The sequence below is a fragment of the Chiroxiphia lanceolata genome, chromosome 1, assembly GCF_009829145.1.
Source record: "Chiroxiphia lanceolata isolate bChiLan1 chromosome 1, bChiLan1.pri, whole genome shotgun sequence".
In the NCBI taxonomy this organism is placed as follows: domain Eukaryota; kingdom Metazoa; phylum Chordata; class Aves; order Passeriformes; family Pipridae; genus Chiroxiphia; species Chiroxiphia lanceolata.
In genome coordinates, this window is record NC_045637.1 from 97,325,797 (window position 1) to 97,346,204 (window position 20,408).

The window sequence follows — 20,408 nt, forward strand, 5'->3', positions numbered from 1 at the left end:
GGATGTACAGAAGCCACTGAAGGAGGTATGTGAGTTCTGCACCTTTGTGTACAAACAAATCTGACAGCTGGGAGGGTGCTGCAATGGCTGCCCAAAGAGTTGGTGGAATTATTGCTCTAAGAATACCTATTTGATGGCACATAAGTTGTTCGCCTTGTGCTTTCTCATGATTGTCACTCATCAGGCCCTTTTGTAGCCATTGACACATGCGCAATGCAGGTGTGATGCTCCTGATTGTTGATGGGCTAAAACCCATCTTGTAGAAGTACAGCTGATGCCAGTGTGTAAGGCTGTGCAGTTACAGCCCTTCACGCACGTGTGATGGCTGGCTATTGCCCTTTCTAAAATACATTCTTTCAACAGATAGAAAATACTCACAGGCTGATCAAGTTGTCCAAGTTTCCTTGGAGGTCCAGGAGGTCCTTGATGTTTTTTTTGCAAATCTTCTGCTCCTGACCCTCCTAGAGATCCTGTGGATCCATCCTCTACTTCCTGACCTTTTTGGCCCTGAATAAATAAAATATGATATATGAAAAACATGTTGCATTACTTTTCCCATTTTTCCCTCTTTCTTCCCCCCCTTCCCTCTTAGAATCCTTGCCTTGTTCAATGCAGTCACAAATCTTATAGGCACCGTATAAACAGTATATTCCATTCAGCAAAGACAATCCATATTAGAGCTCATTTATGCACATACAAAGAAGTTGCTCACTGAACTGGTTACCTAGATGCAAATGACCATGATCTAATTTTATACCTGCATAAATCCGCACAGTCTAAATCAATAAAATAGGTTTGAAAAAGGCTATTTTCCCAGACTGAATCTGCCTGGGAGAAAATTGTGAGAGTTAAAATAGACATGTTTAGGAATGCTTCAGCCAACTCCCCCAAGATCTACGAAACTGACAAAAGAGGGTTATATGTCCTGTTTGGTAAGAATGTGACAGAAGATGAAACAGGAAAACTGATAGCAAAGAGTAAAAATGGACAGCAAACAAGACCAAAATATTGCTAAGCATTAGTATTTAGTCAAGAGAAAGTAAGAACAATAAAAGGAATAATTTAAAATATTCCAGGAATAAAACAAAACCTTTCAGGAATGAAGCTCAGACACTAATTCATATTTAAATTAAAATCCAGTGTACAGGATGGAACATTTAAGTCATTACTGTATTTTGAAATAAACACTAGGATTTACTCATATTTTATAGCACTGATGAAATATTTTGAGTTTCATTAGCAGCTAATGAAACTAGGAGAGATGTAACATAGTTACATTCCAAGCATTTTAAAATTAGCAGGATGACAGCTTTTAACAGAAGAACTGTTAGCTGATTTTTTAAAGACCTTTCTGGGTTTTGTCACAAGGAAAGGTCCCAAAATCCAGCCCAGCAATTTTTTTTTAATCTCGTCTCATTTTTTCCCATCTGAAAAAGTGTTAGAAGAGAATCTACTTAGTTAAGCTGTGGGTAAGATCATAACCTGAATAAGATAACAGGATTGTTGATACAGATTTTTAACAGTACTGAAGGAGCTAGTGGATGTCATGGTAGGACGTCCTCTCAACCATCTAGTAAAGGTCTTGGGAGTCTGAGGAGGTCCCTATTGACTGGAAGATAGCCAGCATTATTCCAGTCTACAAAAAGGATGCAAGGGAAGATGCAGGGAACTACAGATCTGTTAGTCTAACCTCAGTTCCTGGAAAAATTAAGAAGAAGATTATACTGAGTACTATCAAAAGGCATTTAAAGAATACTGCGATCATCAAGCACACTCAACATGGGTTCCCAAAGGCAAAGTCCTGTTTAACTAATTTGATACCTTTCTGTGATGAGGTCACTCACATAACGAACGGATGAAGGGCAGAGATGGATGTGATTTTTCTGGATTTTAGTAAGGCTTCTGAAACTGTCCTTCACAGCATCCTTTGGGGCAAGTTGTCCAAGTGTGAGATGAGCAGGTTTATGGTGCACTGGGTAAAGAACTGGCTGAAGGGCAGAACTCAAGGGTTGCAGTGAATAGGGCTACATATGGCTGGTGACCTGTCACTAATGGCATTGCTCAGGGTTCGACTCTAGGGTTTGTTCAATATGTTTATCAGTGACCTGGTTACAGGAGTTGAATGCACCATTACTAGGTTTGCAGATGATACCAAACTGGGAGGTGCTGCTGACTCCCCCAAAGGCCAAGAGGCCTTGAAGAGGGATCTAGAGAGACTGGAGCATTGGAGGAAGGAGTATCACCAGGCACAACTAAAAACTGGGAGACGAATGGCAGTAACAATTTTTTTTACTAATATTTTCTAAAAGATTGCTCATTAGCATATTATATAATCATCCTGGTTATCTATGCAGTGAAAAGCATATGGAAATTGAAATAAGGTCAAGAAAAAAACTTGTAAAGATGAATAAGTATAGCAAAACTACTTGTCACAATAGATTTAAGCTTTATGTGTCATACTTCTTAAACCAAGACTGAATTTTTATTTAAGAAAAATGGCCCAAAACTGGGGGAAAAAAAAAAAGAAAGATTGCACGAATGCAATGTTCATCTGACATTAAAATTACTGTTTTAAAAAATGTGAATGCGGGCATGAAAATGTTAGAGGAATTATATTTGGAAGTTCTCCAACAAATATTAAAACCTCTTGTATGTCATCTCCAATGGATCATCCATAACCTAATGTTTCACCACTTGTTATAACTTATCACAGTAAATACAGAAGACTCTGTAAGGAGCAACCTTAAACACTTGACTAAACACACACGATGTGGATCTTTTATTCTAAATTTCTGCCATTCGTGATGCTGTACAATTTCTGGCAAAGAGAAGCTGTCATAACTGACTACACTTTCAATCAATACAAAGAATGGATTTCTGGCATAGGAGTGTGGTTTAGCATTTAATGTGGTTTAGTGTCAGTCTTCTGTCTGGATCACCTGATAATGAAGGAGTGTGATAACGAAAGACTTCTTTGCACTTAGTACTTCATACAGAAGCACTTGGTGTAATTTTAAATCTGTTTATATGTCCTGTTTCAGAGAAGGAAGTAGGACTTTCACCTGCGAGGTGGTTACTGTGACTAAGACCAAGATGTTTGCTTTTTGGGCATAAAAATTGTGGACTTTTATGATGGGGATTTAGCTGGTTATTTTCTTTGTTCCTCACTTTCTTAGATGTAAAATTAAAAAAGAAGCAAAACCAAAAGAACAAACTCATTTTGTTAGTCAAAAATCTCAAGCCCATTTCAATGGTTATAGATGCAAACTTCTATGTAGTGTAAGTGCTTTTCAGTCTGATATCTGGACAAGATATTCAAGAATTTAAAAAGTAGCTTTTATTTTGCCATGCTGCTAAGATGGAATAGCTAGAGGTACCAACTCAGAGAAAGACCTGTAATTCCTGTTCTTAGGACAAAAAGGTATATGATAAAACCATTATACAGACCTCCTCTCCGCTTACTTCTGGCAAAACACCAGCAGCAGAGCCATCTTCTTCTCTTAAGATTTTCTGCGTGACAGTAGTAGACTCGCTGTTTCCTTGTCCAGTTTCCATGACAGTTGAATCTAAATAAAATAATCACTTACTATTGAGAGGGCAAAATAAAACCTGCCCAGAGGTATTTATCAGAGACAGATGCTGCAAGTTGTACAAAGAAAGTAATTATTTAGATTATGACCAAAATACATACCAAAGATTAATATTAATCATTTTGTAACTCTGAAAATTTTAAAAGGAAAGAAAATAAAAGTGAGAGTAAAATTATAACACAAATGTCTGTTTTAAGGACCAGGGTTGTATTGCATCATAATTTTTGCCTCAAGTCCTAGTCTAATGGTTGCCTATTTGTCAGCTATATAACATAAAAAATAAGAGGTAAGTACAACAGGTACTATCTGCAGTATGTACAACATTTAAATAAGAACATTATCTTTGGCCTTATTAAGACAACCAGCTTTTCTTTTTGCTTTCTAGGAGTGCACTGAAGTTGTCTTGTTAGCAGAGGATTGGATTCCTCAATGTATTATGTCTTACTCTCATAGCTTTGCTGCCTACGCTTACATCCAAAACACCCTACTGGTGCACTAGGCAGATTGACATTCTATTCAGGAAAGAGAAGTAGGATATAGTTTTTTATTCAATGGTGGTATTCAGTTTTATATGAAAGGCTGTGCTTTACTTTAACAGGTCACCAAATAAATACCCATCTTAATCCCTTTGAAAGGTGCCACATGGCTTCAGAGACAGTAGGACTGTTTGCAAAGGTATGTCTCAAGGGGTGCCATACTTCTTACTGACCTGAGCAGAATGAAGAGGATTTTTCTCCTTTCATTCCCTTTGCTTAATGCCTGCACTTTACTAGAGTGTTGTAGAGCGTCCCAGCAGCAGCTCCTCAGGTCAGTTTCTTAGTTTTATGCAATTTCCATTTTTTTTATAATTGCAAAATATAAACCATAGTTCAGTGACTGAAATTTTCACACTATAGAAGGGTAAATCTATTCTCTGCATTTTTAACAGTGAGAATGAGATATGTCCTTATATGGAGGGAAAAGTGAGAGATGTATTTAACGCTGGCTATAGTTGCTACCACTTTGCAGTTACTACCTTTGATGCTATTAACAAATTGCAGTCTAACAGACAGCAGTTTCAAAAAGACCAAATGTTCGATGTGCCAATTCTTTTCTAGCACACAGGATGTACAAAACCATAGGATTTTCCTTTCCTGGTAGCATCCAAAATATGACAGTGGTTTTTCATACACAGGGAAATGACAGACTCAGAGAACTAGAGACCCCACTCCCCAAATAAAATCCCCAAACCCGAGGCAGTGCCTTGTTCTTTTAATTTAGCTGCTTCAGAGGTTTCTTCTGATCTCTGATTTCCGGAGAAATCATTTTCTTCCAAATAAGACAATATAGTTGGGGGGGCTTCCACCGGCTCAGCCAACGTATCCTCAGGCTAAAAAAAAAAATCCCAAAGAGCTGTTTAGAGTAAAGGCTTATCACATATTTTAAAGCAAGAATCACTAGATTACCTTCCTCAAAGTACAGTAATCAGAATTGCCACATCTATGAAGCAAAACAGAAATCTAGATCTTTCCCAATTATTATCTTGCCAGTATCTGCCATAACACTTTTGCTTCCTCTAGAAATATTAACTCTCATTGCTATCATGAAAACCAAAATTTATTAATGGCCAATATATGCACCCTCTTTCATTTACAAGTTTTTAATTTATTTCACCTTCTATCTCATTTTTCTCTTTACAGTACTAATCTAGTTTCTGCTTATCAGCAGATGTCACACCAATTTGGTCAAGCATCTTGGGAAAAACTAGCAAAATACCTTTGAACTCCATTCCTCCAAAGCAAGTGATGTACACTTGACAAACCCCTAGAGAGGAAGAAAACCACAAGAAATGTACACTTCTCACTGCAGGTTTAAGAGCCTGGCTGGTACCCCCTGCTTCCCCAGGCTGTCTGTGGGTAGGCAATGGGTGGTCACTTCGATAGCCTTGCATCAGCTGCATGCAGGAATGTAAAGAGCCTACTCCCTCCTGGGATGAGAGATCTGGAGAAGGGCTGTCTCAGTGGAATGAGGAGATTACTTCATGCAAACCTGCATGTGCAATTGAAATAAAATCTAAAAGTGATGTTGCCAGGGTAACCTGGAGTAGAATTACGGGGCCATGCATCCTGGTCTTGAACCAGGTTTATATGTGCAAAATGCCATAATAAGGGCTTGCTGAAATTGTTCCTGAATTCTCAGTGAAAGGAAGAGAGGTAGCACCATCCTTTAAAATTGAGGAAAAATTTCAGGATACTTCTTGTTATTGAAAAACATATTGAAAATAGGCTTTAGTGCTTCATTTGAAGGGGAAATGAAATTTTTTCCACAGCGGGCCAGATGTGATCCCCACTATAGCTAATGAAAGTACTTTTATTTTATTTATTTACTCCCCTTGAGAAAGAAACAGATTCATGTTTCCTCTGCTTTTATTTATCTTATTATTATACATCTTGTTCTTGACATTCTGTTTCAATTTCAACTCATTCAATTTCAATTACTCTTTAGAGACGAATAAACCTTTTTATGCACCTTGTTTATCTGAATCACAGTAAAAGTATGTTGTTAAGCTAGTCACGTATTACAGGGGTTTGTATTTTAAATCTTTAGTAAGACTGGATCTTTGCGACTTTGGAAAGGAAGACCAACTTTTCTCTTTAAATGCAATGTACAGTGACTTCCCTCTGCTGATGCAGAGTAACCAATACTTCACATAAACAGTAGAAAATAGTTCACACAATTCAGAATGCGTCCATTGCATAGTCTATAAAGCATTCCTTCTGTTTATTACTGACTGCTAAGATAAATAAAAGAACAGTAGGACAAAGATTGTAAACCTTTATTTTGAGAAATAGTTATAAAGAAGAACTATATTTTCTGTCCTCTGGTAATAAAGACAAGACTTTCTGTAGAACCTAGACCATCTTCTTATGGTTTAGGCTTCTTTACTGACAGTTCTTGGCATCCATACATATACCCTAATCCAGAAACTGAGGGTTTTCCTCAGTGGGAATATTCTGAACTAATTCAAATAATGCTACTCATTCCTACTGCACAGTATGGAAGTATTTACTAGAAAAATACAAGTTAGAATATACACCATAAACGCTGCTAAGTGTCTTTATTCAGATGTAATTTCAATTATGACCTTTGGCTTGTTCATTTCATCTCAGCATAGCAATTTGCTTTGAAGTACTGATTTGTTATTTTTCAGTTGTTTTTCAGAGTAGAAGATAAATATAAACCTTCTTAGAAATGTCTGTCAGTGGCTGTACTGATTGTTAAACTGTCATTTGTTTCTCTGTCTCTTGCTTAATATTTCTAAAGAATAAACCCATTAAATCTCCATGGGCAGTCACTCTGGAAGGGATACAAATCCCACGACTGCTTTTAAGCATTTCTAATTTGACAATAGCATTAATCAACAGCATTTTGCTGAAGGAGACTACATAATGACATGCTGGTATAGCCTTTGAAATTCTCCAGGCATTTTAGAAAAAACTATGTGTGCAATCCAAGGAAATACTTTCACATGAAGTTCTTGCATTTTGAAGAGAATAATCATTTACTGGCCTTTCAGGTTTATGATTAGTTGACTCACAAATCTATGTATCATTATCCATTCTGAGACTGGCTCACACAAAGAGTTACTGTAGTACTAACTGGGACTGAACACAGACACAGTGAAGATTATTTCTACACAGTCCAAGACATTGACAGTCTGCCACCAAAAAGTGTCTGAAGAACCAAAAAGAGCTATGTGAAGCTTATTTCTTTCTTGTTGTCAAAGGGCGATAATCTGCCATATATATATTTTCTTTATTAACATTGCAGTGTAACACTTCAGAGAAAATTATTTGTGTGCTTAAAGCATCATTCAGTTTACCAGACAGTCTTAAAAACATTTCAACAAGCAAATTAAAATAACATCATAACAGATAATAATTTGTGGAGAAATTAAAATAAAGCAAGTGGAAGTATTATAGTTGAATGTAAAAATGTTTGCAATGATATAATCTTCGATGAGCAACTTCAAGAGGTGAATCAGGAAAAAGTATGTTTTGTCTCTTCATTTACGACAACCACAACTTCATCATTAGCAAATAATAAATTATATTATGTAATACTTTTTCTGTAACATTTTTCCTTCTGTAACATTAATTCTAGCTTAATTACGGAATTCAACTGTAGGCAACTTCTAGGTCTTCTGAAGAAGGCATGACATTGCTGTACTACTTCAACGTTGTCAGATCTTGAAATAACATTTTGGCATCCAAGACTGATCTCACATGCTTGGAAAACTAAAGGAAAATGTCACATTTTTACTCCTGGGGGGTGGTATATAGTGATAAGCAATTGCTATTACACTTTCAGGTCCCTATTCATGTAAATCATAGATCTGTCACTATTTTTTACCTATCTAAGAATAATACTTGCTCATTAAAATAGAAATTTTCTACTTTTTGTACTCTGCAACAGCAAGTAATATGCTGAGATTATGCTGAGAAACAACATTCTTGTGTGCTGTTTTTTGCTGGGGTAGAGTTAATTTTCTTCACAGTAGCCGGTATGGCACTGTGTTTGGATTTGTGCTGAAAATGGTGTTGGATAACACAGGGATGTTTTTGTTATTGCTGAGCAGTGCTCACACAAAGCCAAGGCTTTTTCTACCTCTCACCCCACCCCGCTAGTGAGGAGGCTGGAGGTGCACAAGGAACTGGGAGGGGACACAGCCAGGACAGCTGACCCCAACTGACCACAGGGATAACACAGGCCACCTGGCGTCACTGCAGTATATAAAGCTGGGGGAAGAAGGAGGAAGGGGAGGATGTTCAAGGTGATGGTATTTGTCTTCCCAAGTCACCATTCTGTGCAATGGACTTCTGTTGCCTTGGGGATGGCTGAACACTTGCTGGCTCCTGGGAAGCAGTGAATTAATTCCTTGTTTTGCTTTGCTCATGTGTCTGGCTTTTGCTTTACCTATTAAACCATCTTTATCTCAACCACGAGTTTTCTTGTTGGTGGGTCAGTGAGTGAGTGGCTGTGCAGTGTTTAGTGGCCAGCTGGGATCAAACCACATCCTTCAGAAGGAGGAATAAAAGCCAGAAACTCTACTACTGCTGTGTGTAATTTTGAATAGTGCAAGAAGGTTATTAAAAAGAAACTTAAAATAATACCTAAAAAAATTAAGTTTTTCTAAATAGAGTAGCTATCCAGATATCTTTCTTGAATTAGCTGCAGTTGCATCCAAATGAGAAAAAGTCAAAGCACAGTAAGATTTCTGTATTAAATTTTGGGATGTGATGCAAAATACAGAGGAGTCATCAAGCACTGGGTGATTTTGCTGCCATTCAGAAGAACCCTAGCTGGCTGTAGCAGTTCAGCGAAGTAAAATTCAAGTCCTGCATACAGTGAGGAATTACCCCATGCAGCAATACTGGCTGGGGGCCAGCTGCCAGCCTTTTGACATATTAGAGGAAGAGAGGAAGGACTGCCTCAAGAAAGAAGGCACAGACCAGTCTTATCAATGTGTACAAAATCCTGATACGAGGGAGCAAAGAAGACAGAGCCAGATCCTTTTTAGTGGTAGCCAGCAAAGGGAAAAGAGACAATGGACACAAATGAAAATACAAGAAAATCTGGTTCTATGACAGTAAAAAAACTACAATGAAACAGAGAGGCAGTGGAGTCTCCATCCTTGAGAAAATCCAAAACACACTGGTACTGAACAAACTGCTCACTGAGCCTCCTGCTGTACCTGGCTCTGCTTTGAGAAGAAAGTTAGACAGGATGTCCCTCTCAAAACTTGGCTAGTCCATGATTCTATGAAAAGCACAAGGCAGACCAAAATGAGTTTAATGAGCTATATGTAAAATGCATAAATATTATTAAAATTTAATAATTAATCTCTTTTCAAACACATCAGGAGCAGGAGGCCAGGTCAATACTCAACAAAGTTGTAAAATGAGTGATCAGAGAATTTTAAGCTCATAGCAAAAGAAATAAGGTTTCCTTGCATTCACGTTGACCTTGGAAGAGTCAGAATTCCTGCAAAAAGTATTACTGGGAAACTCAGCAGAGGATATGTCTAAAACTGAAGTCTTTTTATGAAAAGGTTAGGAAACATACTGACTAAGCGAATTACAACCAAATAGAATTCACCCATGGATTCTTGAAGGATTCAACAATGAGAGAGCTGAAGTACGTGTTATATTAGGGAAATGTGAGCATGTTTCTGTAAATTCATTTCTCACAAACCTACTGATTTTCCCTAGAGGAATCAATAAGTACTTGGATTAAAAAAAAAAAAGAGAGAAAGACAGAAAGTTTCATTGTGAGGAATGGACTGGAACACTTAAACCTGGCACAAAAAGGGAGAGGGAACACAAAGTGATTAGGTATCTCTAAAATCACAAGTGTTACGGTAAGGAACAATAGTTCACTCTGTCTTCCTATTGATGAACTACCCCGTGAGAGCTGAAGTCAGCATGTTCAGAAGGGCAAAACCAAAAGGTTTACGTCCTTCACAAAACCTGTCATTAAATATACTAAGGAATTTTGAAGCAGGAATCTAGGGACCGTAAAATTTGCATGCGTTAAAAAACCCCAAACAACAAAGCGAGAAATTCAAGGATGAAAAACTCAGATGAGGTCCACTAAACTCATTGTAGTGGTTTGGACTTTGTTTTCCCCCAGAGGATAAGAAAAGTGGTAGACCCCAAGGGGTGGAAACCCCTGGAAGCTTTGAAATTCTGTCCAATGAGCGCTCCTGCAAAAAATGTAAACATATCACAACCAGACCGGAAGAGAAGAGTTGTAGTTTGAGGGAGAAGAAGGTGGCCATGTTGTGAGCCACGCGAGGAAGGGGCTCTGAGCCCCACAGGGGGGCTTTGGCCCCCAGCCCCAGCGGGGGGCCTGTGGGGACCTGGAACAGCATAATGCTGGGCTAGGTGCCTGTAGTTATGCTGGGAGATGTTTTCTCCATCATGGGCAGTGGCCGTGGGCAGTGGCCGGAGAAAGCAGCAGCTGGCACTGACCAGAGAAATGGTGGCAGAGAGCCAGAAGAGATAAGACGGAGCAACAGAGACATGCAGCACCAGAGAAAGAACTCCTGGAAGGAGAGCCGAGGAAGAGAGAGTCAGCAGCAGAGTTCTACAGAGTTCTGGGGGTAAGAACTGATACCAGACCCCCCAAACTCCTTTGAGACCTCCGAGAAGGAGGAATAGATGGACTCCTATTTTGAGAGGAGCCCTGAAGTACATGCAGCAGCGGAGAGAGAGAGAGAGGAGCTGAGAAGCTCGATCGTCCTGAGAGCTCAGCCAGGATGGAGTGGGGGAGGTTGGCCTTGAGGCCCTCCCTTGCTGCAAGCTACAAAGAAGCTCACAGCCTGAGACAGGGCACAGAGGCCCTGCAAGGAGCTTGAATCTCCTGGAGATACCAGACTGTCACGAAGACCCCCTGTGCTTCGTGATATGACGTGGTGATACGACCTTGTCTGGGGTGACGAAGCCCACGGAAGACCACTCGTTTGGAGAGACGAGTGGCCGAGGGGGATACCCCCCTTGTGTGTGCTGGCAGAGATCCAGCTATCAGCTGCTACAAGAAACAGAAGAGACAGAGAGAGCCTGCTGCCTTAGAAGATGCTGCTGCTTAGTGACTGCTACTCTGAAGAAGCTGCTGCCCTGAGGGACTGGAAGGGATCTGTCCTTCTTTCCCTCCTGGACTTTTATTTGGAGGGGAGAAGAGATCTGATCCATTGTAAATACTTATGTCATGGTAGAGATAGTTGTAGTCGTGTGTATAATGTATTGTAGTATTTATTTGTATAGTCACTGTAATATATTCCCTTTCCCCCACTTTGAGTCTGGTTGTGTTTTGTCTGGAAAAACCCATCTCACATTGGGTTGAGATGTGGGAGGGGGATGGAGTTAGGGAATTGGATTTTGGGCTATCTCAAACCATGACACTCATATATTCTCGGCTCCAGCATTTACTGAGATAAATACTGATGCAGACTAAGAGAGTATTCCCAATAAGTGTCATATTTATGTTCCCAATCTGTTTTATGTTTCCAAATCCCTGGTTGCTGATTACTGTCAAATATACCAGATTTTTGATCTGGCACAGTGCAGTCATTCTTACGGATGGGTGCATGTTGTTCTCACAGGAGCCCTTGGAAGTTGCCAAATATGAAAAACTAGTGATCAAATCCAGACCTCATCACCTAAAAGAGTAATATTAAACCAGAAATTTAAAGCAATTAAATCAAACAAATTTACCCTCATGGGAAGATGGGAAGGTGAAAGGATGCCTTGTGCCTCAGAAACTTCATGTTCTTGAATGCTGCCATTGCCACTGCTGTCCCCTGAAGCCTGTGCAAAACCCAATCATGAGAGCAAGTTCATAAAAGTCAGGGAAAAAAAAGTGATCTCCAAGGAATTGACAGCTTCAATGCAGAAAAAAAAACTTTTTCTTTTTCAGTTGGTGAAGCCTCAGTGTCATTATGATGTTAACTTATTTCAGTACTTGCAGCATTTCATTACCCTTCAGAAAAATAAAAGCCTTAGTTCATTTTCTGAAAGCTGTTTTAGACAAAATAAAATGATGCTTTTTGAAAAGTCACTTCTGAGGGCTGTATAGGTCAAAAAAAAAATGATTCGTACACAGAGATAGTTTTAAGTATGATAAAATGTTTCTAAGAAGAAATACTACATTTAGGCTTATTAAAAATATTAAATGGAAAATTACTTTGAAATCTCTGAGGCACTGAGCAAGTGTTTAGAAGAATACTTACATAAGGATCATCATCTTCACAATGATCTTCAGTAGCCCTTGGGTCAGATTTGATTGTTAGATGTTGAATTGAGCCCTGCATGGAACATTAAAAACAGTTCAAGGAAGTAATATTTTAAGTAGCATGTGTGAAAGGGTTGGGCAGTAGGAATTAAACAAAGCACCAAAATACCCCAAACTGTGTTCTGATTCGGCTTAAAATTGTCTGAAGTATAAAATTTTATGATAATTATGCCAATTTAAAGATGTAAATACATTCGTACATTTTCTTTTTGCAAAATGTTGAAAAAATTGAAGGTGACAGAATACAATAGCTGTCACATCCCAGTGATGCTACAACTGCCACGCCACATTGTTAGTGCCCCCCGTGAAGGATCTAGTCCTGGTTTATGTCCTAGAGTCTGTAAAGCACTGTCTCTTTTTGTAGTTACGAAGTGCATTGCAGCACCAAAATTGGCATGTGAAAACCCCTAACAATGGAGACAAAGGATGGGAAGGGAATACCAATAAGTGATGAAGTGGTTCAGAGAGAAATCAGCTTAAAACTTTCCAGAGAGCAAATAAAGGAGAAGGATTTCCTAATAACAAAGGTTTCTTTTTTCAGAGTTACAAACTGTACTTCTCAGACATGCTGAAGGAGCAGTAACAATTTAATTTTAAACACTTAACTATTGTTTCTTGGATTAGAAAGACTCAAAGTACTTTAAGAAACATGTGAGGGACATTTCCCTATTCTGAGATCTCACAGTTAGACACATTGCACACATAGGGCAGAAAGACGGATATTCAAATCAAGAACTATCTTACCTAACACACATGACCTAGGATATTTTAGAAAGAAATAAAGTCTGTGATTCTATCTTTAACAATCCTCTAATTTCTGTACCTTTAAAGACCACGAAACTCATGTAGTTGGTGCATCTTGAGTTTGCTGGGCATTCTGAGGCAGCAGCTCAGTAGTCTCAACCATCCTATTTCTCTCAAAACTTAACGGACAATTCAGATATTTAACAGTGTCAGACTGACTAACAGTTCACTGAAAAATGATACATGCAAGAAGGCACAACCAGACACTTAAGCAGTGATGCTTTTTTTCACAGTACAAGTGAATCGCATTTTGAAAACATATTTTTTTTGCTCTTTCTCTAATCTGTGGCCCCGTATGGTCAAGGAAGCAGAATGGAGAGCTCTAATGTTTCCCAAGTGTTGCTGCTAGCGAATTACTCCAACTAGGAAAGTTATGGTTCAGTCTACCATGGTAGGGATGATAGATACAAGATATTGTATTCCCTCTCTGGGTCTTGTGCCAGCTGCTGCCTTCCCTGTTAAAGCTGGTTTGCAGCATCTGGCATCATTACTGATTCGGTTATATTTGGTTGTTGTCTGGTTTCTACTTTTCTTTACAAGCATCAGGGCTAGATTTTCCTTTGGTTTCAATAAATCTGATGATAATTACGTTCCTTTTGTGTCTGACAACCAGAGTCTGAGACACATGAATTCCCATTAGTCAGAGCAAACAGCAACTGACATCTATTCATTTGCACAATCTGCTGTGATTTGTTTCTGTTTTGGGCCATTGATGTAAACAGTTCTTGGCATACAAACAGAGTTTGAGAAGGGATCAGCCATTTAGTTTTTCTACCCAAAAGCAATTGGGTATGATGAAGCAATATGATGAAGAAATAAAGGCATAGGACCTAGAGTACAGGTCACAATTGGTACTAATGAAACAATCAGAATATTGGCTGAAATTTATGTACTCAATATAACATACAGAACAACCCATTTTCGTGGAAATGCATCATGGTGTAATCCACCATGTGTTCCTGTCATCATATTTACAGATTTATTGGTCATAATCTCAGCAACTGATCATATGTTTTCCAGGTGGGGTACCAGAGCAGTCTAATTTTCCTGAATGATTCTCAATCCTACTTACTAATCAGGCATCCACAATACTCCAGTCATCCTGTCTGTCTAAGAAAGGTAGCACCAGCAGGCAATCTTCACACATTTCACTTTCCACCACTTATTTGCTGCTAATCAATATAATCCTGTAATTCTAGGTGTTTAGACTTGTCAGATAAATGATAAAAGTACATTATCCTTGCTGCTTACCAGATGGAGCTCACAACCTGTCAGTACCCCTGAACTCTGGTAAGAATATCTCTACTCTCTAAAGAAAAGGATCCACTCAGTTTTGCACAGCTGCTTTACCAATTTAGGGGAAAAGACATTAATCTTACAAAACACTCTACAAGTTTTGAAGTACAAGGGAAGTACAAAAACAAGATGGAAAAATTGTGACATTTCCCTTTCCGTTTTACAATGAGTCAATCTCATGCATAATGACTGCTTTCACATTTCCATTTGCAAGCTCAGTGGCTGAGAATCCCAGTCAGGATACAGCAGAAAGGATGCTTGCACTCAAGCTAAGAAGGCTTGAGAGGCTTGTAGTAGTGATTTTGGTCCATTCTATTTTTCTGAAGCACTTGATAGGCTTCAAATAATACATAAACTGTAGAAATACAGTTTTATCTTCCAAATATCTTTATCTTTGATGACATCATTCTATTTCTGATGTTGAATATGAGTACCTAACTTATAAGAGTTTAAAATATTGACTTTATAGTAAGGTATTATTCTCAGAAATTAAAAACATGGATACTCTGAAATCTGCCCTTTGTAGAAAGGCCATAAAAATTTATGTGACAGATTTACTCTGGAGTTTCTAATATTTAAACTGAATGTGGAGCTTTATACCTGCACTATTAATAAATTTCTGAGGTTCTCAGAACATTTGCATTTTAAACCAGAGTTTATATATCTGCACTGCCCAAAGCCTAGCCAGGTATGGAAAATACAAACTATACGATTTGTAACCTCATTTGGGATATAACCATTGTAAGCAGACTTTCTTGGGTAGAGAGTACATGCATTAAACACTGATACACGTGAATTTATCAGACAGCACTTACTGTGAACTTTTCCAATCCTGTGGCTCCTGCATTACCAACAAATATCCCAGAGCCAGATTCAAATACCAAGGTTCGAGCTGACCTTTGAAACTGAAGCCTCTGATATTCTTCACAGTCCATGAACAAAGCAACATCATTTTCCTGAACAGTCACTGTAAACCTATTCCACCTGTTAGTCATCACTGGCACTTTAAAGGAAGCAGCCTCTCTGGAGATATGGGATCCAGGCTCTGTGTAGTACATAATTATTCTCTGGGTGCTGTCATCAACTGGTGAAATTCTCAATCCCAGGTAAATTGTTTTCTGGAAAGCATCTGTTATTGCAAACAGCACTCCTCCACGATCACTGTTTGGTTTCACTGTAACTACGATAGCAAAATCTCTGTAGAAAGGCGATGGTATTATAGCACTTGTCAATCTACCAATGTTGGAATCCGGTCCAAAGCTGTAAGCTGGGAACCCTCCATAGCCGGTGACAAAGTAGACAGAAGGAGGAAGAGGAACTCCTATTAACTCTGTGAGGTCAAGGTGTCCTTTTGAGCCTCGTTCTGCAAAGTGCATAAGAAAAAACCATGTCATTTACTCTGTAGGTGCACAGCCCAATCTAATTTAAACCGTTTAGGAAAGGCTTGAAAAACTGAAATGCAGTGTCATAATACCAGGAACATACTCCTAATACTTCAGGCCACAGTTCAGGTAGTGCTTAAATATATTTAGCCATGTGGACAAGTCATTCTTGTCTAACTTGTCCCTTGACTAACTGAGGTTACTCGTGTGCTAAAGAAAAGCACATGTAAACATTTGGTGAAATTGAATGGCAACAAGTATTTCTTAAAAGATATATTTACTTCAAATGTCCATAAACTGCAGAAAATGCTAAATGTGCTTGCAAAGTGGATTCAGTGGAAATTGAACAACCTTTTGTTTTTTAATAAACTGAGATCCTTTATCCTCCCAAACTAAGACAGTAATAGTTCTCTACAAACAGCATGATAGAGTTTCACATAACAGGATAAAATTTACTGTGGATTTGCTTTAGCCCTTGCTTCTACAACAGATGTTAGATCTTATTTATGCCCTATCCTCATATTTAGTTGCACTACGTACATAAAAAATACTATTCAGCAATCAAAATTCATTTTTGAATTTCTGAATAGTATTTGTTATGTTTTGAAATCAGAGTATTTATGCTTTGGCAAACACACAGAATTATTTATGTCTGTCAAACACCCTGAGAGAGACAACTCCTGCCTGACAACAAAGGAGCAATGACAACAGCTAAATATCTGCACCCAATTTTAACTAGAAATTTGGGAAGGCAGACTCTAGCAGCATACTAGAAATAAAACTTCTACCAATTTTCTTCTTCTAAGAAGTAAAAGTAAGCAAAAAAACCCAACAAACCTTTTTAATCATAATGAGCAATTCAGGTCTGAATCTATACAGAGCTTCTCTTCCAATTTTTAAATTTACTCAGTTACCTGTAACTGTAATGGCTATATAGGCTGAATAAATCCAAGTGGAATAGTAATGGAAAAGGTATGGCAGTCCATCTGAATATTGCAAACAAAATGAACTGAAAAACTTTACATGAAATACCTGATTAAAATCAGGCAAAATAAGAGAATCTCACTCTTTGGTCTGAAAACTGGCAAGCTGGTTCTGATGAAGAACTAGAGAGAGTTTCTTCAACTGCAATAGATAGCTTTCACCTATCTACTACACAAAAGCAAAACAAGAAGGTTCCAGACAAATTCTGTACTTGCAGCTCATCCCCAGCTATTAATGGATTTATGAGGGCCTACAGATACAATTAAAAGCAGAATATAGACTTACAGCCACAAGTTTTCAATTATCTCTGATAAAATTAATGTCTTCCTGATTTAATTATGTTAGAATAAAAATACTCTCTTATTCCCTTACATGAATAGCTAAATGCTATGTTAATTACCTTTAAGCCAGCAGAATAATTTTGTTTCAAACATGTTATTACAAAGGCACTGCATATTGGGGAACATCTAGAATTCATCCCATTTATGTCCATGTTTCCTAGACCTGAGGCAATGGAAGGTATAGTACAGAAGCAGCTTTAATATTAGTTATGTTTTTTTCTCAAAAAGTATAATCCCATAAATTGGGATGGTATTTGTTGTTACTGTATGTTATGGTTGGAACTGTTAGGGAATTTGCAAATAGCTGGCAATTCCCACTGAGTAGCTTCAGGGACCATTTGAGAAGCATCACTGTGTGGTAAAAATCATCCTCTAAATCAGTATATGGAGTGTTTCAATAAGCAGATTACAATATTAGAGGTTGGTTTGGGTTTTGCTTTTCTTTTATTGCATTTTTTGGATGTAATTACCTAGGCAGGGTGGACTTGCAAACCTGTGGGATCCAAAATACTTTTCCACTGTTCACAAGGTATGAAGTACAGAGGAAAGAAAAAATACTACCTGCTTGGAGGTACATTTGCTTTAAATGTTAAAGAACAAACACAGTATTTATATATTATAAATGGGAAAGGAGGCAGAGGAAGTTCCAGATTCATCTAATGTATTACACCCTTCTGTGACTTTTTGTGAGCCTTCCTTCAGACGTGTTAATTGTCTTTACAGAAAAAGTGCAGTGTAACCAGTGACACCAAAAAGGCAACTTGCTCCAACCCAAGAGCTTCTGGGGGTATGTCGCTCTCTCACAGTCTACACACACAGATTTGACTCCTACCCTTACAGGAAATGGACCCAAATTCAAATACATGGATGCAGATTAAAAACATATCCAAAGGTCAGGCTGTATCTGTGCTATAGAATTGAGAGCAGTAGCAAAGATCCCTGATCATTGAAAGAACATGGATGCAGATAAAATGCCTGGTCAGTTTAGGTGGAACACAGAACCTAGTCAGATGCACAGTTCCTGGTACCCACAGCACTGCTCCTTGGACTGTGTATACACATTACCTCATTCTGGTTGCCTCCTCCTAATGCTTTCCCACATGGAGAAGAGTAGTGCCAATGCTGGGCCTGATCCAAAACATTGATTGATCAAGCTGTGTTCATAGAATCATACAATGATTTGGGTTGGAAGGGACCTTAAAATCACCTAGTTTCACCTCCACTGCCATGGGCAAATCAACCACTAGACAGGGTTACTCAGAGCCCCATCCAACCTGGCCCTATGAATGGGCGTCCACAGCTTCTTTGGGCAACTTGTGCCTGTGCCTCACCACCCTTATGGTAAGGAATGTCTTCCTAATATCTAACCTAAACCTAGCCTTCAGCTTAAGTGTCCTATCACTACATGCCACTGGGAAAAGTCCCTCTCCACCTCTCTTATAGGCCCCTTTAGGTACTGGAAGATGCTATAAGGTCTCCCTGAAGCTGCTTCTTCTCCAGGCTGAACAATCCCTACTCTTTCAACCTGTCTTCAAAGGAGAGGTGCTCCAGCCATCTGATCATCTTTGTGGCCCTTCTGTGGACTCACTTCAACACTTGTGTTAGGGACCCCAGATCAATGTCAGTCCACTGAAATTAATGGAAAGAACCCTTGTGAACCTAGCAGGCTTTGCATCAGACTATCAGCGTCCTTATTAGTGAATCCATGTACTCAGTGACCCATTTTTAACAAGCACAAGTGAAGTGACACATGAAACTCTATTACCAAGACTGATTTTATGTGCCTTTTTATGGTTGTTTGTTTGTTAATGTTATCATGAATTGCAATGTTTATATTAAAAGCTACTTTAGGAATATGACGAGAATCTGGACCTTTCTTATAAAGAGTAATTATAAACCTGAAACACTTGGAGTAGGGTATTCGTATTTCCTGTTGTCTATGAGAGCTCATCTAAAATTTGGAATACCCATAGTCCCTGTTTCCAGTTAATACACTGCACTTCCTCGCAACCTAACTTCAAAGGTGGTATAAAATATACAATCATACAGGCTTTAGGAAATCACTACGAGTCAAAGACTACAGGGTTCCCAATAAGGACACTTTGTCAGTGTACTTTTATCCTTGGTTTCTTCACTAGAAAATATATCAGAAGCAGAGCTCAAAGGCAAGGCCCTCATCTCTGACATAGACAGAATTACCTACCTTAGCTCCATTTTAAAACATACTGTTCCAATGGCCCAAGTTTGAAAGAAAAGAAAAGAAATATTGACAAGTCCTTTGACCAAAAGAACATGATTGCCACTTGCACTACTGCAAAATAAACACACTACTGTTCTCTTCCATTCTCTGAGAAATGTTTGAGCTCCACTATCTCAACTACATGAATGCAAAGACTGAAGTTACAAATATTTGTCATATTTGGCCCCAACCACTTACTTTTTAGCAGTAATATTTGTTCAGCTAAAATTTTAAGGATTGTCACATTTAGTTCTTCCATTATGTTGTTAGCTAGAAATGCCTTTTAACATAACCATTTGGGTAAATCAGCTGCCACACTTAGCCCAATTCTGCTCCATGTTTATGAACCATGATGGGTACATAAAAGACCCACAATAACAAGTGGATGTTATTTGCTAAATGTAAGAAGCCAATCAACCTGTTGCTAAAATCACGGCAGCTATTTTTAACTTGGTCAAGAGAGGGCTTGGATGGCTTCAGAGGTCTGGGGATGGGAGTGGGGTGGGTACTGGCTTTTGAATGAACTTATTACTTTCCCTTTAATTTATAACTTAAGTTCACCTAGTGTTTCCTTCTGTTCCTCTTCAGAGATTTTTGTCAGAGCTGCTATCCATAATCCTGGCCCATGCCTGTTAAAGTCCATTCGCTCTATGGTGCTTGACTTTGCATCCTGTGAAAGAACACCTTGTGTCACTGGTGTTCACTGCTGCATGAGCCTTGCTGGCAGCCCCTTTTCATGTTCTTTTAAGTAAATGCGATAAAAGCTATATTCTATGAAGTCTTTCAAAACCAGACCAGGCTCAGAGCAGCCAAGATCAGGCACTTCTGGGTCTGTAAACTTGATCCAAGCTGACCTTGACCTTGCTTCCCTGTCCTCTTCCAGTCCAAATAATCACAAGTCTAGGTTGTAAGCTCCCTTTCCAGCAGCATAAATAAACCA

The 20,408-nt window shown here is 38.7% G+C and overlaps 1 protein-coding gene across 1 annotated transcript in view; it reads right to left on the reverse strand.

Moving 5' to 3' along the window:
• The window catches only part of LOC116790523 (collagen alpha-1(XV) chain-like), a 124,834-nt gene that overhangs the window by 70,452 nt on the left and 33,974 nt on the right, over positions 1-20,408 (reverse strand). Inside the window, 6 exon segments of the mRNA XM_032695946.1 lie at positions 379-507; positions 3,448-3,566; positions 4,833-4,959; positions 11,846-11,938; positions 12,361-12,435; positions 15,338-15,885. Of these exon segments, the coding sequence (XP_032551837.1) occupies positions 379-507; positions 3,448-3,566; positions 4,833-4,959; positions 11,846-11,938; positions 12,361-12,435; positions 15,338-15,885 (1,091 nt within the window).